Raw genomic sequence first — 12,595 nt, forward strand, 5'->3', positions numbered from 1 at the left:
GTTTGGGGTGTCAGTCTCTTCAGGGTCCCCAGGGCTCAGTTTTTATGGCTCTGTTGGTCTCCTTTTGGAGCTCCTGTCCCCTCCAGGTTTTTCTGTCTCCTCATTCTTTCGTAAGATTTCTTACACTCTGCCCAAAGTTTGGCTGTGAGTCTCAGCCTCTGCTTCCATACCTTGATCAGTAGAGTCTTTCAGAGGCCCTCTGTGGTAGGCTCCTGTCCTGTTCCCTGTCTTCTCCTGCTTCCGATGTCCGTGTGTTTTTTAAAATCATGTGATTTCATTTTTTCCCCAAGAACTGTTTTGTGGAGTCCATTGTCTGTGAAGAGCAACGTTCCCTGATGTCCAACCTCTCTGAGGGAGCTTTTGGTGAAAGGGGTTGTGGGGGAGGGGCAGACTGCTGAGTGAGCTACTTTCTTGCTGTAATCAAGCATCTTTGTTGGCAGCTGTGTTCAGGGAAGGGACAGGCAGTGGCTGGAGCACGTGCAGCAGGAAGAGCAACTGCGGCCCCGGAAACCACACGAGGAGGGCAAACTGAAAAGGGAAGACAGCGTCAGAACGAAGGAGGGCGAAGAGAGAGCCAAACCAGAAGTGCAAGACAAGCCGAGTCGGCTTTTCCATCCACACCAAGAGGCAGCTAAGCCAGCTGTCCAGGCACCCTGGTCTAGCACAGGTATCAGGAGGGGCTGAGCCTGTTCTGCCGTAGAGCTCTCATGTGATGCACCAGGTTCTGTCACTGTCTCCTCCCCCAGACCCCCCGAGCAATGCCTGAGCTTAATCCCGCTCTGTCTTGAGTACTGGTTTTGAGACAGGTTCTCAGTCTGCAGACCAGGCTGGCCTCAGACTCAGAGATCTGCCTGCCTCTGCCTCCGTGCTGTGGTTAAAGAAGTGCGTCACCATGCCCAGATTGCTCACATTCATAGAGCTGAGATGTCTGTTTCTGGATAGATACTATAGCTCTTTACTCCCCAGGTGTTTAGGCAGCCCCTCTGATATCCAGGAACCCTCTGCAGACCTGACCCAAGCGGCATGAGCTCCATTATCAAACCCTACTTGAATGTGTGTTACAAATGTTGTAATGTTATTTTTCAAAAATCACTTATTATTTCTCTAGTTTTTTATGTTCCTCTGAAATTGCTAAGCTGTGGTTTTGTCTTGTCTACACTAGATTTTGTGCCTCTTGAAAAGTGTAAGTTTGGTTTTTTTGCTCTTTTAATACAACTTGCCTCTTTAAAATATTAAATAAATAAATAAATAAAAGGCCAACTCATTTGGGCAAAGTTAACTAATAAAAGCTGTGCCTTAGGTAATTGTCAGGTGCAAGCGAAATTTATTTTCAAGTTCCTTAACCACTGTGATATACAGAAAGCAGCAAGCACCGTGACACCATCTTGTAAAGGTTTACCTGCTGCCTGAGCACATGGCGCCCTGGAAGCGAGGGAAGCCAGGTGTAGTGTTGGGTCAGGAGCCATCCCTTCCTGCAGTGCTGTGGTGCCAGGAGAAGAACATGAACTTGGGCGTTTAGGAGGGTCCAGGGCTCTGATGGTTTTCCTGTGGTCTGGAGAGGAGCTCACCATTCACCTCAGGGGTTGTCCGTTCCTGTGCCTCCTCTCAGTGTGACCTAAGCGTCAGTTTTTCTCCATGGGTCAGTACCTTTGTATCTCACATAGGTCAAGGCTAAACAAGATCAAGTAACACCTCCCTGCTCTTCAGATAAGATCATATCAGGTTACTTGTGGCTTGTGCATAGAAAAGTTCAGAGGGCGGTAATTAGAACCTGAATGTATTTTAAAATTTTTCATTTGAGTTAAAGTCTAAATTATTTTCATTTTGATTCACCTGTGGGCTCATTCATTCCCCAGAAATGTAGAAGACTCTGTTCCCCGGGGTCATTAGGAGATTATGTGAGGTCAGCACTTAGGTTCATGTAATCTTAAGTATGCCCCGAAGACCAACATTTGCCTGTTTATGTGGAAAGTTGCATTTCTCTTCCTCTTCCCCTGCAAGAATGATCTCTGGCCGATCTGCTGTCATCTTCGAGCAACGCCCTGGGTGGGGAGCAGGGCCTGCTGATGATTTACAGATGTGCATTGTTGGAGCACACACCAAGAGGCAGAGAAAGGCTCTCTGGCAGCCTTGCCCACAGCACTCAGTTCTGGCAACTTGTTTGTGGAGAGTCTCCTAATGAACTCTCAGTGGTCCTAGGCGCCCTGTCAGATTCCATTCTCCTTTGGCATTCAGTGTGGGTTTCAGAAATTCCTTGAACGGGTGGAAATATTTTGAATATAAGGTAGATTGTAGTGCTAACAGCTGTTGGCCCTGGCATCCGTCAGTGCTTCCTGTAATGTGTTGCTCCTTTTCCCAAACAGAGAAAGGTCCGATTACAATTTCTGCACAGGAGAATGTAAAAGTGGTATATTACCGAGCGCTGTACCCCTTCGAATCCAGAAGTCACGATGAGATCACCATCCAGCCAGGAGATATAGTCATGGTAAGAAAGATGGCCGTGGGTGTGTGTGACATAGTGGCATCTGCCCTCTTTTTTTGCTTTGTTGCACAATTAGGAAATCTCCAACAAGCGTGAAATCCAAGGATACAGGCTTGAGGTCTTTGAAGCAGAAACTCAACCTTCTTTCCTGCTTATCAGAATGAAAGTTCTGTTTCAAAAGTGTTGTCTTAATAGCACTTTAAATACAATTCCTGAATGTATTATGTTCATATTACACCCTTAGCATATTTTTAATTCTATTATTGACTGATAGTGTCTAAGGTAGACTACTTAACATAGTAGGAAGAGTCTTTAAGAAATAGTTACAAATGCAGAATTCCTTCATTTACAGCTGCACATGATAATGTGTAGACCTTTGAGCCAAAGTGTTTGGGGCTGTTTGGTTTTGTTTTTTAAGTAATGAATTAAACACAGAGAATCTAAATTGCTATTTATAAAATTAAAAAAAAATGGCCAGTTTTGCTTTGTTGTAGTAGTTTTTACTTTGTGTGTATGAACAACTCAATACAGTCTTAGAGCTGTAACGTTATAAGAACTAGTTTTAAGACAAGAATAAAGCATTATGGTTGCTCTAAATTATTTTCTAAATGACACAAATTTCTTGATTAACTTAGAAGTAATTGAAAGTTAAGAACTGAGACAACTGTTTTTATACTAGGGTGAGGGTGATTTGTGCTTTAATGAGAAAGTAAGGGGAACCTACTGTCCCCGCAGCTGCACTGTCCCTACAGTGACACTAGCTCCTTTCCTGGGTTGGCTAACTTACCCCTGGTTTGATTCAGTGAGTAGCAGGTAGATGTGCTGTAAGGTCAACATTTCATTAAACATCTTTTGCCTTGCTTTTAAACCTTTGCTTTCCTGGTGGAGGTTAAAGGGGAATGGGTAAGTGACCCCTGTCAGGAAGTCTGCCTCCCACTCTATGTCTTGTTCTTTAAATCACCTTAATTCTGTGTAAGTGAGCAGGTCTTTGGATGTTGTGGCAGTGGAAGCATGTTGGGGTTCATACCACAGGGTTGTGCTTAAAAGAGAAGTGTACATTGTAAGGGTTTGTGTGCTAGTTTCTCCTTGTTGGACTCTGGAGATCAGCTCTGTACTTGTCAAGTTTCCACCTAATGCCAGGAGTTCCAGGTGGATTCAACTTGAATCCACTTGAATCCAACTTGAAACACTTGAAACTTTTTCTTTTAAAAGAGATTAGAATGATTCCCTGGCTTACAAAGAGCCCTACTTACTTACTTACATACTTACTTGACACAGGAAGTATGTAAGTGTCTCATATCTCAGGCCGCCCTCAAGCTCACTATGTAGCCAAGACTAGTCTTAAACTCTTGATTGTCCTGCTTCCACCTCCTGAGAAACATGAGCATGAAGCAGCAGAGACTGAGAAGTTAATTGTTGACTCTTGTCCTCGCATAGTCCAGGCTCAGTTCACTTTCATCAGTGCTGTGTCCATCTGCTTCTCAGATCCCTCAGAATTTCTTTGAAGCCAGCAGGCTTACACTTCAGTCATGAGAGCACCCCTGGAATATGAGAAGTCCTGCTGGGAGTTGGGGGTCCTTACAGATACTTAGTTTGCTCCCAAACTGTGTTTTCATTGTTAGCAGTTTAATGTGCCATCTTGTGTGTTGTCATCTGAATGTGATTATACAAAGAAATAGAAGACGTTGTCTGCCACTCGGATATTTAGATCCTTTTTGGAAAAAGCATGAGAAATGATGACCTCAGTCTGTGATGACATTTTTTGTGACTGTCTAGTAACCTAGCAATTTAAAGAGGGAAGGAATCTGGACAAGGGTGGGCTCTCCAGAGGCTGCTTAGTTGCGCATTTCCCCCATGCGTGAGGCTCATCGCAGTAGCAGTAAAAGACTAAATGGCCTCTCTTCCTAGTACGGAGGTCGCCATCCCCGGGGGAGGAAGTGTGATGTCTGTTATGCATTGCCCAAGCAATGGGATAAGCAAGGAGAGGAACGTCACTCACTGCCATGTCTGTTAAGATTAATGTGAGGAAAACACCAGCTGAACATCTGAATGTAGGGGCCAAGGCGGGAGTAGCATCAGGTATATCAGGGTTGCTCAGGGAGTTTCCAAAGAGTAACTGTGCTGGCAAGTGGCTCAGTGTGTAAACGAGCTTGCCACGCAAGCCTGACCCTGACCTGTTTGATCTCTGTAACCACAGAAAAGTGGAAGGATAGCATCAACTCCACAAAGCTGTCCTCTAGCTTTCACATGCCCCCTACCCAGCACGCCCCGCTCAGAGCCCACGGGAGGCAATGGTCTGCTGCTGTGGACAGTTTGAAGCAGCCCCATATCCCACTGGCATTAAACAAAAACATGTTTGCATAACATAACTGAGTTTTTAAAGAAACCAAAACTCCCATGCTACAACCTCCCCTGAAACCAAGTTGGAAATTTAAGGGAAGCCAAAGCTGTCTAAAGGAATGGCGGCCCCTATGCATGTAGCCATTGAGTTCTAGCTTTAACCAAACTGATTTAAATCTGACCTGACCACTGTATGCAGCCGACTGTGATGGCCAGCAGGCGCCACGTGCAGCGTGCAGCTAACTGTCCTGTAGACTAGCGAAACAGGGGTTAACTGGATAGAACTAGCTAGATAAATTATATCAAGACTAAATTGTTCATTAGAAAAGAATGAGAATCCCCCTTAAGACCCCCCAGCAGGTGAGTATACTTTGTGTAAAAGTCCATGTCTCAGCTTGCCATGTACAAAATCTATGTGCTTAACCTCTTGGTCTGTCATAGTCTTACATTTTTTCAAGATTGGATTGGCATTTGGGGCAAAGTTTTTAAACCCAAGAAGACATGTCTTTCATTTTCGTGTTGACCCTTTGTTTTTTAAGTGGTTAATTTGTTAAGACTGAATTCTTGCTGCCTGCTCTGGACCTTAATGATAGTTGTTTAAGTGGGTGGATCCTATGAGAGTAAGTTCATACTGGGACTGTGTCTGGGCCATTGTTGAGAGCAGAAAGTTTCCTCGATTGAAGGTGAAGCCCATGATGATCTCATCATGACCTTGGAGATGGGAGCTCTTGTTGGTGAAGCTGAATCTGAGCTCAGGGTCCCTCTCTCGATCCTGAGGATTCTCAGAGTTGAAGCGGGATTTTTGCCCTTGCTTGCTGGAAGACTGGTGTGGATTCTTAATTGGGCAGGGTGGGACAGTGCCTCTGGATTTCTGATCTAATTCCTTGTGTCCACCCAGAGTGCCATTAACTAGACAGAGGTGTGACAGTGGGTTCTAGGTCATGGTGAGATAAAGCAGTTGGCATTGTGGTGGTGAAAGATCCAGATAGGTAACAATAGGCTACTAAATGGGTTCCTAAAGGAAGTGACCCTGGCAAGAAGATCAACCAGAGGTGCCAGATTCCAGATAGGCTTCCAGAGCAGAGAACCGAAACTTGTTTAGAATGAACTAGATTGAACTATGTACCAGGACCAAAGGCCAGATAAGAGAACAGCCTATACAAGTCAGAGTTGGATTTCAAAAATTGCATTGTTAAACTTTCTTATGTGCTAGAGTTACAAAGATTTAGCAGAAGCCAGGAGTGGTGGTGCACACCTTTAATCCCAACATTTGGGAGGCAGAAGCAGGCAGATAATCTGAGTTCCAGGTTGCCCTGGTCTGCAGAGTAAGTTCCAGGACAGCGAGGGCTACACAGAGAAACCTGGTCTTAAAATCAAAACAACAACAAAGATGTATCCAGACTAACATGGGCATATTATAGACAAAGAAGACGAGTCATCCAGAAGTTCAACTTGTCCAGTTTGTACAGTGAATAGCTACAGAACCTGTATTTAAATTTGAGGTGGTCTAAATGCAGGGCTGTTCAGCATTATATTCAACAGTCCTTTATGTTTGACATAAACTCCTAACTTGCTCCCACCTGATATTTCCTAAGTTGGAGGTGGGAGACCTTAGCTATCGAACCTACAAAGGGTGCTGGTGTGCTTAGAAGCAGCTGTGTTTCCAGTGCCCAGCAGGTGCAGTGTGCGGTGATGCCCTTGGTAAACACAAACCAGGAACGCAGAGCAGCCCATCATTTGAGGTCAGCGTCATAGTAAGTCCAAATAAAAGAGCACGGTCGTTACAAGCCCTTTTGTAGAGAAACAGCTGGGGCTGCCCTGGAAAGGGAAGAACCAAGCAGTGGAGGAAAGTGAATAGAAAGTACTTGTGTTGGTGTGAGTGTGAGCAACAGTAAACCAGCCCCCTCAGGAGAGTCCTCCTTTTTCTAAAGCGGAGAATTCTTAGCCCTAAATGTTAGTTTTTGGAGAGATGGCTCAGTGGTTAAGGGCCAGGCGAACCCAGGTTTGGTTCAGGCTCTCTGTGTAGATGTCCTGTCTTCTTGTGGTTCTGAGATGTCCGTGAAGTGTCCGACGGTCTTAGCTGCAGGCCTTTCGTGTGCGCAGGAGTGGAACAGGCGTGACTCTGGCCCTGGAGCCTGCCTTCTACCATCTCCCATTGCTCAGAGGCTAGTGAGGTGTGACTATAGAGATTTGTAGGATGACTTGAGCCATTTTGAATGCTTCTTTGGGAACAGAATTAAGATTAGACACAAGCATTAAAAGCACTTGGCATAGAAGATGACTCCTCTGAAATTTTTAAACAGAAGACTCTATTCTTTGTGGAATTTTGTGGATTTTAAAATTTAGTTTGTGCAAAAGAAATCATAGTCTCACTAAAACTGATGTGAATATGCACTTCTTCATTTCCTCATCCAGTATCTGTGGCGTTCTTAAATAACTAAACACATGGGTCAGCTTTCCTTCCCAGCAAAATTAGCTATGGCTGTTGCCCTTGTCCATGCTGAATAAATGCTCAGTTAGTGGAGGTTTTTAGAATACTAACTTAATGTTGGTTGCACTCTTTGTTTGAAATACTAAACCCAAGTCAATTTTTTTTTTAGTAATTACATGACTTCCTGAGTAATGAAGCCTGTCAGATGGACTCAAAATTCAGACATCTGACACTTTGAATTAGCTGTCTGAGGGCCTCAGGCTCTTTACCTCCGCCCTCCTTAGGGACTCAGGGAAGAAAAGCCAGAACAAGAACATGGGTTACAGGGCTTGCCGCTTTCCTAAGGACTGAGATAAAGAAACATCTGTCCTGTGTCACTCGGGGGGGCTTGTGGCTCTGTTGTGCTGGAATGATCGATATGTTCGAGGGTTGATTGCTTTATGTTTAAATGAAACATTGTGATTTCCCATAGGTGGATGAAAGCCAAACTGGAGAACCAGGATGGCTTGGAGGAGAATTAAAAGGAAAAACAGGATGGTTCCCTGCAAACTATGCAGAGAAGATTCCAGAAAATGAGGTTCCCACTGCAGCCAAACCAGTGACCGATCTGACAACTGCCCCTGCCCCCAAACTGGCTCTGCGTGAGGCCCCTGCTCCTTTGCCAGTGACCTCTTCTGAGCCCTCTACAACCCCCAACAACTGGGCAGACTTCAGTGCCACGTATGTGTTAATATGCTGTCTTTGACAGTTTTGAAATCTAAACTTACTCATCTTTCTCCTTCCAGTTTGTAGTGTCTTGACATGTTTCTCTTTGAAAGGGACATGGTGTGTGTTCATGACCCTTTCCTCTGGCTGGCCTACTGACAACTTGGGGTTCTTGACCTCTGAACTAGGTTTAATAATACCGTTGCCAAAAAGTGATTTACCAGGGTGCAAACCAAAGCCAGCTATGTTTTCTTCCATCATTTACATATATCTTTCATTTGGGGAGAAGAAATGGAGAACTACAACTTCCTAATAATCTGTGCTGACATTTATGTCAATCAGCAAAAAAGTTCAGTTATTTCCTGCAGGCTGGGAAATGACACTGTTGTGTTAGCCAGGAACAAAAATTGCAATCAGTCATGTGGTTTGGAATAAGAAGAAAAGCTGTTTCTACAGACACTTTCTGCTGAGTGAATGCACAGTGTAGAGAAAGGTGCATGCCCTTGCCCGCTGTGGGTTCTTTGCCCTGGTCATCAGGAAATGGCGTTCGGCAAACAGCATGTAAGCAGAGGTTTCAGGTGATAGACAAAGCCACTGCCTAGACTTCTGTTTGTAGGTCTGTGACTTACATGTGCGGTTGTCCAGATAGATTTCACACTAGTGTACAGTAAGTTATGAATAAGAAAAGGTGTTAATTTTTTTTTTTTGAGCTGAATGAATAGCACATTGAAGGCAAGCAGTCGAGCCATATTTTTAGAGAAAGATTAGGTGGAACAAATGGAGAGAAGGAGAGTAATGACCACAGACAGGAAGAAGTGGAGGAAAGGGCATGAGAAATCACGAGGAGCTCCATGCGTGTTCAGGTAAAGGGTCAGAGTGCAGCAGTCACCGCTGTGGAGGGAGCCATCCATTGAGCTCTAATCAGACTCCCTGCCTGTTTTGGTTTTGCTTGAAAAGCTCTGGACTATCAAAATGGAGCTCTGGTTAAAATATAGAATTGGTACCATGGTTGGTTGTCTCAAACTCATCACATACTCTTGAGCTTCTCCTAAGGCCCTTCCACGTGCTAGGATTTCAGGTGTGTACTACCACGCCTACCATGAAGGCAGCTCCAGTCCTAACCCCCATGTTTGGGGTTGGTCTGTTTCTTCTGTGAACCAGATCACTAGCCCTCCCTCAAGAACTCTGTGGCATGCCAGTCTTCTGCTGTAGAAGAAAGCATCTTTCCAAACCCCAAAAAACAAGATGCAGAGTCTCAGGAGGACTTGTTCTGACCTTTACATCTGCTCATAGGTCTATAAAGACATAACGGAACGTGGCATTCAGCCCTGCACCCAAACAGATGAGCTTATGTAAGAGCATAAAATCACAATGTTGTGCTGTCCTGAGAGGGCAGGCAGCTGGTGCGCTAGGTGTGCCGCTTGGGGGCACCATGGTCCCAGGGCATCTGGAAGGAGGTTGTTGTGAGACACACAGGACTGGGGCCTGGGTGCCAGGCTGCGGTTGTCTCCACGTGCAGACTCATTCCCTCCTTTCTGAGCTACTGCTGCGGTAGGACTCACAGCTAACAGTGTGTCAGGGTGCTGTTCTAGAGAGGACCGCTGAGAGGAAAACAGTACTCTCGTTGGCCTGAGGAGCGTTGCTGGTGTGTGTGGCCGAGTCAAGCCTACGCCCAGCATTCTTTCCTCTCCGTACCTAGGTGGAAAAGCCACATGAATAGCATGGATTTCTGTTACCAGGGTGTAGGTGTGGGTGTAGGGCTGGGCACTAGGAAGTGCTTATCGCCTGTGCTTTCCCTTCTAGGTGGCCCAGCAGCACAAATGAGAAACCAGAAACTGATAACTGGGATGCGTGGGCAGCGCAGCCTTCTCTTACTGTGCCCAGTGCTGGCCAGTTAAGGCAGAGATCGGCCTTCACTCCTGCCACAGCCACTGGCTCCTCCCCATCTCCCGTCCTGGGCCAGGTAGGGCAGTGAGGAGAATATTCAGACTGAGCCTTTTGTTTTAAAATAGATATAGTGTATCTATTTTGAGTATCTGTTTTATTTTAGAATAGATAATAAGTGCCTTTACTCCCGCCACAGCCACTGGCTCCTCCCCATCTCCCGTCCTAGGTCAGGTAGGGCAGTGAGGAGAATATTCAGACTGGGTATTTTATTTTATTTTAAAATAGATCATAAGTATCTATTTTGAATATGTATTTTATTTTAAAATAGATAATAAGTGCCTCACCTGCCTTTGCAGCCCTGTCTTCTGTTCTACCCCTCCATGAACCGAGGCTGCCCACAGCCCCCGATCCTGCTCCTCCTTCTGGACCACTTGCCCTGCAGTCGGCGCACCAGCTCAAGGCCTTTGCCTGTGCTGGCCTTTGGCCTGGAGTGCCCTTCTGCGGCCCTAACTCCCAGAATCCTTCTTGCCCTTCTAGACCTGGCTCCAATGCCTCTTCCGCCGAGAAACTGTCCCTGGTGCCCCAAGGCAGGATTAGTCCTTTACTCGCTGAGCCTACAGGGAAGCAGAACTTCTGTGTAGGGCGTTTCACTTCACCAGATGACATCCTTAGCTGTTTCTATCTCTTCCTTGCACACTAAGTCCTTTACCTATGTGGAGAGAACAGGAATGCTGTTTCTTTCACCCTTATCATCTCACTGTGTCTGGAATTATGGGAAATAAAACAAGCATAGTCCAGTATGCAGCCTGTTTGCGTGTGTTCACCCAAACTGAAATAGCAGTCAACTCCTGACATGTCTGCCCTACTACACTGAAATACAAGAGACACCCAGCTGGTGCAGCGGAAGACGTACAGCCTGGTGGGGGTTCTGGGAATGGCTGGCAGGTGTTTGTCTCCATGTTTGAAATGAGCAGTTGCTGAGGAGCCGCGGGGTGTCTAGCACTGGTGCTGGCTCAGACGGTGTCCTCTGTGGCTGGGTGCGCCCTCTGTGCTCGCCTGTCCGGGTTGGCAACAAGCGGCGGTGTAATCACGGGTCCTTTATGTCATCCCACACAAGGGTGAAAAAGTGGAAGGGCTGCAAGCGCAAGCCCTGTATCCTTGGAGAGCCAAAAAAGACAACCACCTAAATTTTAACAAAAACGACGTCATCACCGTTTTGGAGCAGCAAGACATGTGGTGGTTTGGAGAAGTTCAAGGTCAGAAGGGTTGGTTCCCCAAGTCTTACGTGAAACTCATTTCAGGGCCCGTAAGGAAATCCACAAGGTATTTTTATTTATCTGCTTCTATTTGATGAAAACAGTATTAGAAATGATTGTTTGTGCTAGTTACGATTCATGGATGGGCACTGCAGGCTGATTGTCCTCTGAAAAGCTAGAATGTGTCTCTGAAGTACAGAAAGTGAGCCTGTTCTCATGAGTCACCGTTCCCCTCAGCTGGGAAGCCTGTACGTCATGTTCTGCATTGACGTGTATAAGAATCCTGGATAGTTTGAGAATTATGACTCTTTATGCTTAGTTCCCAGCACATTTCCAAATACATGCAAATACTTAAGATCAAGGCATTTGGGAAAGTAATTTGAAGAATGAACAAATGGCTTTCTTCGTAAGTGCCTGCATGTAGCACAGAACTCATGAGGTCATTATTGATTATTCCAGCATATAAAGATGTTCCAGCCCCATGTTCCTACCCCCCATGGCACCTTCTGGTCAACCCTGGGTCGGCTGGCATGAGCTTGCGTGGCTAGCGTGGCAAGTGGAACAGACCTCAGGGTGGACTTGGTGGCTGTGCCTCTGTGCCCTCTCTGTGTTCTAACCCAGCAGCAGTTACTGCTACAGCTGTGGGTTGTTCAGAGCTGTCAAAGAGAAAGCAGTGTTTGGTATTTTCAGAGGAGAATTAAAATGCTCTTTTCTTCTTCCCTTCCTTACAGCATCGACTCTGGCCCCACTGAAAGTCCTGCCAGCCTAAAGCGAGTGGCTTCCCCAGCAGCCAAAGCAGCCATCCCTGGAGAAGGTGAGGACCTGAGTGTGTTAAGCTCTTTACAGGGCAGGGGACATTATTCAGTGCAGACTGTAAATGTTCATAACGACCAGATTCACTTTGAAATAGGCCATTAGTTTTTGTCCAGCCTCCTGAACGCTGTGGTAAAAAATGTTGAGCTCTTTTTAAACACTGCTTTATGAAGTCCTTTCAAAATAGTGTGAGCGGCATTGATCATCCAAAACTGGATTCTCTGATTCTCTTCGGCCAGGAGAGAAGTCCTTTGCATTCCCTACAGATCAAGGGCTGAGCGCATGTCAGTCATGGCCATGCTTCCCCCTGTGGCAGCCTCTGATTCACATGGATAGCTGTGTTGCCTTCAAACTGACCGCATAATTCGGGGAAGCCCCGGAACACCAGGAGTGGTGCACGGCAGCTGAGGCAGGAGATCGCCCTCTGCCCTACGTGAATAACCAAGCCGGACTATTTATGCATGCAACAGTTCGTTACACCAATAATGAATTTCCTTTTCCCTTTGATATTAGTTATACGGCAAAATCCCAGATATCAGATGCCAGGCTATGGAAGGTATTATTTAAAAGTTTTTAAAACGAGCCAAACCTCCACAACCGAGGCCTCACTGGTCTCCACGCTCACTGCAGCTATCACGTGGGACCAGCTGCCAGTGCCACCTGGGGTAGCCACCTGTGCGG

The 12,595-nt window shown here is 46.0% G+C and overlaps 1 protein-coding gene across 2 annotated transcripts in view; it reads left to right on the forward strand.

The window, feature by feature from the left end:
- The window catches only part of Itsn1 (intersectin 1), a 173,147-nt gene that overhangs the window by 109,003 nt on the left and 51,549 nt on the right, over positions 1 to 12,595 (forward strand). For both annotated transcript variants that reach the window (XM_055614891.1, XM_055614892.1), the window contains exons 18-23: positions 441 to 667; positions 2,364 to 2,485; positions 7,726 to 7,973; positions 9,762 to 9,921; positions 10,963 to 11,168; positions 11,833 to 11,915. In XM_055614891.1, coding sequence (XP_055470866.1) covers positions 441 to 667; positions 2,364 to 2,485; positions 7,726 to 7,973; positions 9,762 to 9,921; positions 10,963 to 11,168; positions 11,833 to 11,915 — 1,046 coding nt within the window. The remainder of the gene's footprint in view (positions 1 to 440; positions 668 to 2,363; positions 2,486 to 7,725; positions 7,974 to 9,761; positions 9,922 to 10,962; positions 11,169 to 11,832; positions 11,916 to 12,595) is intronic.

The sequence above is a fragment of the Psammomys obesus genome, unplaced genomic scaffold (assembly GCF_907164565.1).
Source record: "Psammomys obesus unplaced genomic scaffold, mPsaObe1.curated_primary_1811, whole genome shotgun sequence".
NCBI classification, from domain to species: Eukaryota; Metazoa; Chordata; class Mammalia; order Rodentia; family Muridae; genus Psammomys; species Psammomys obesus.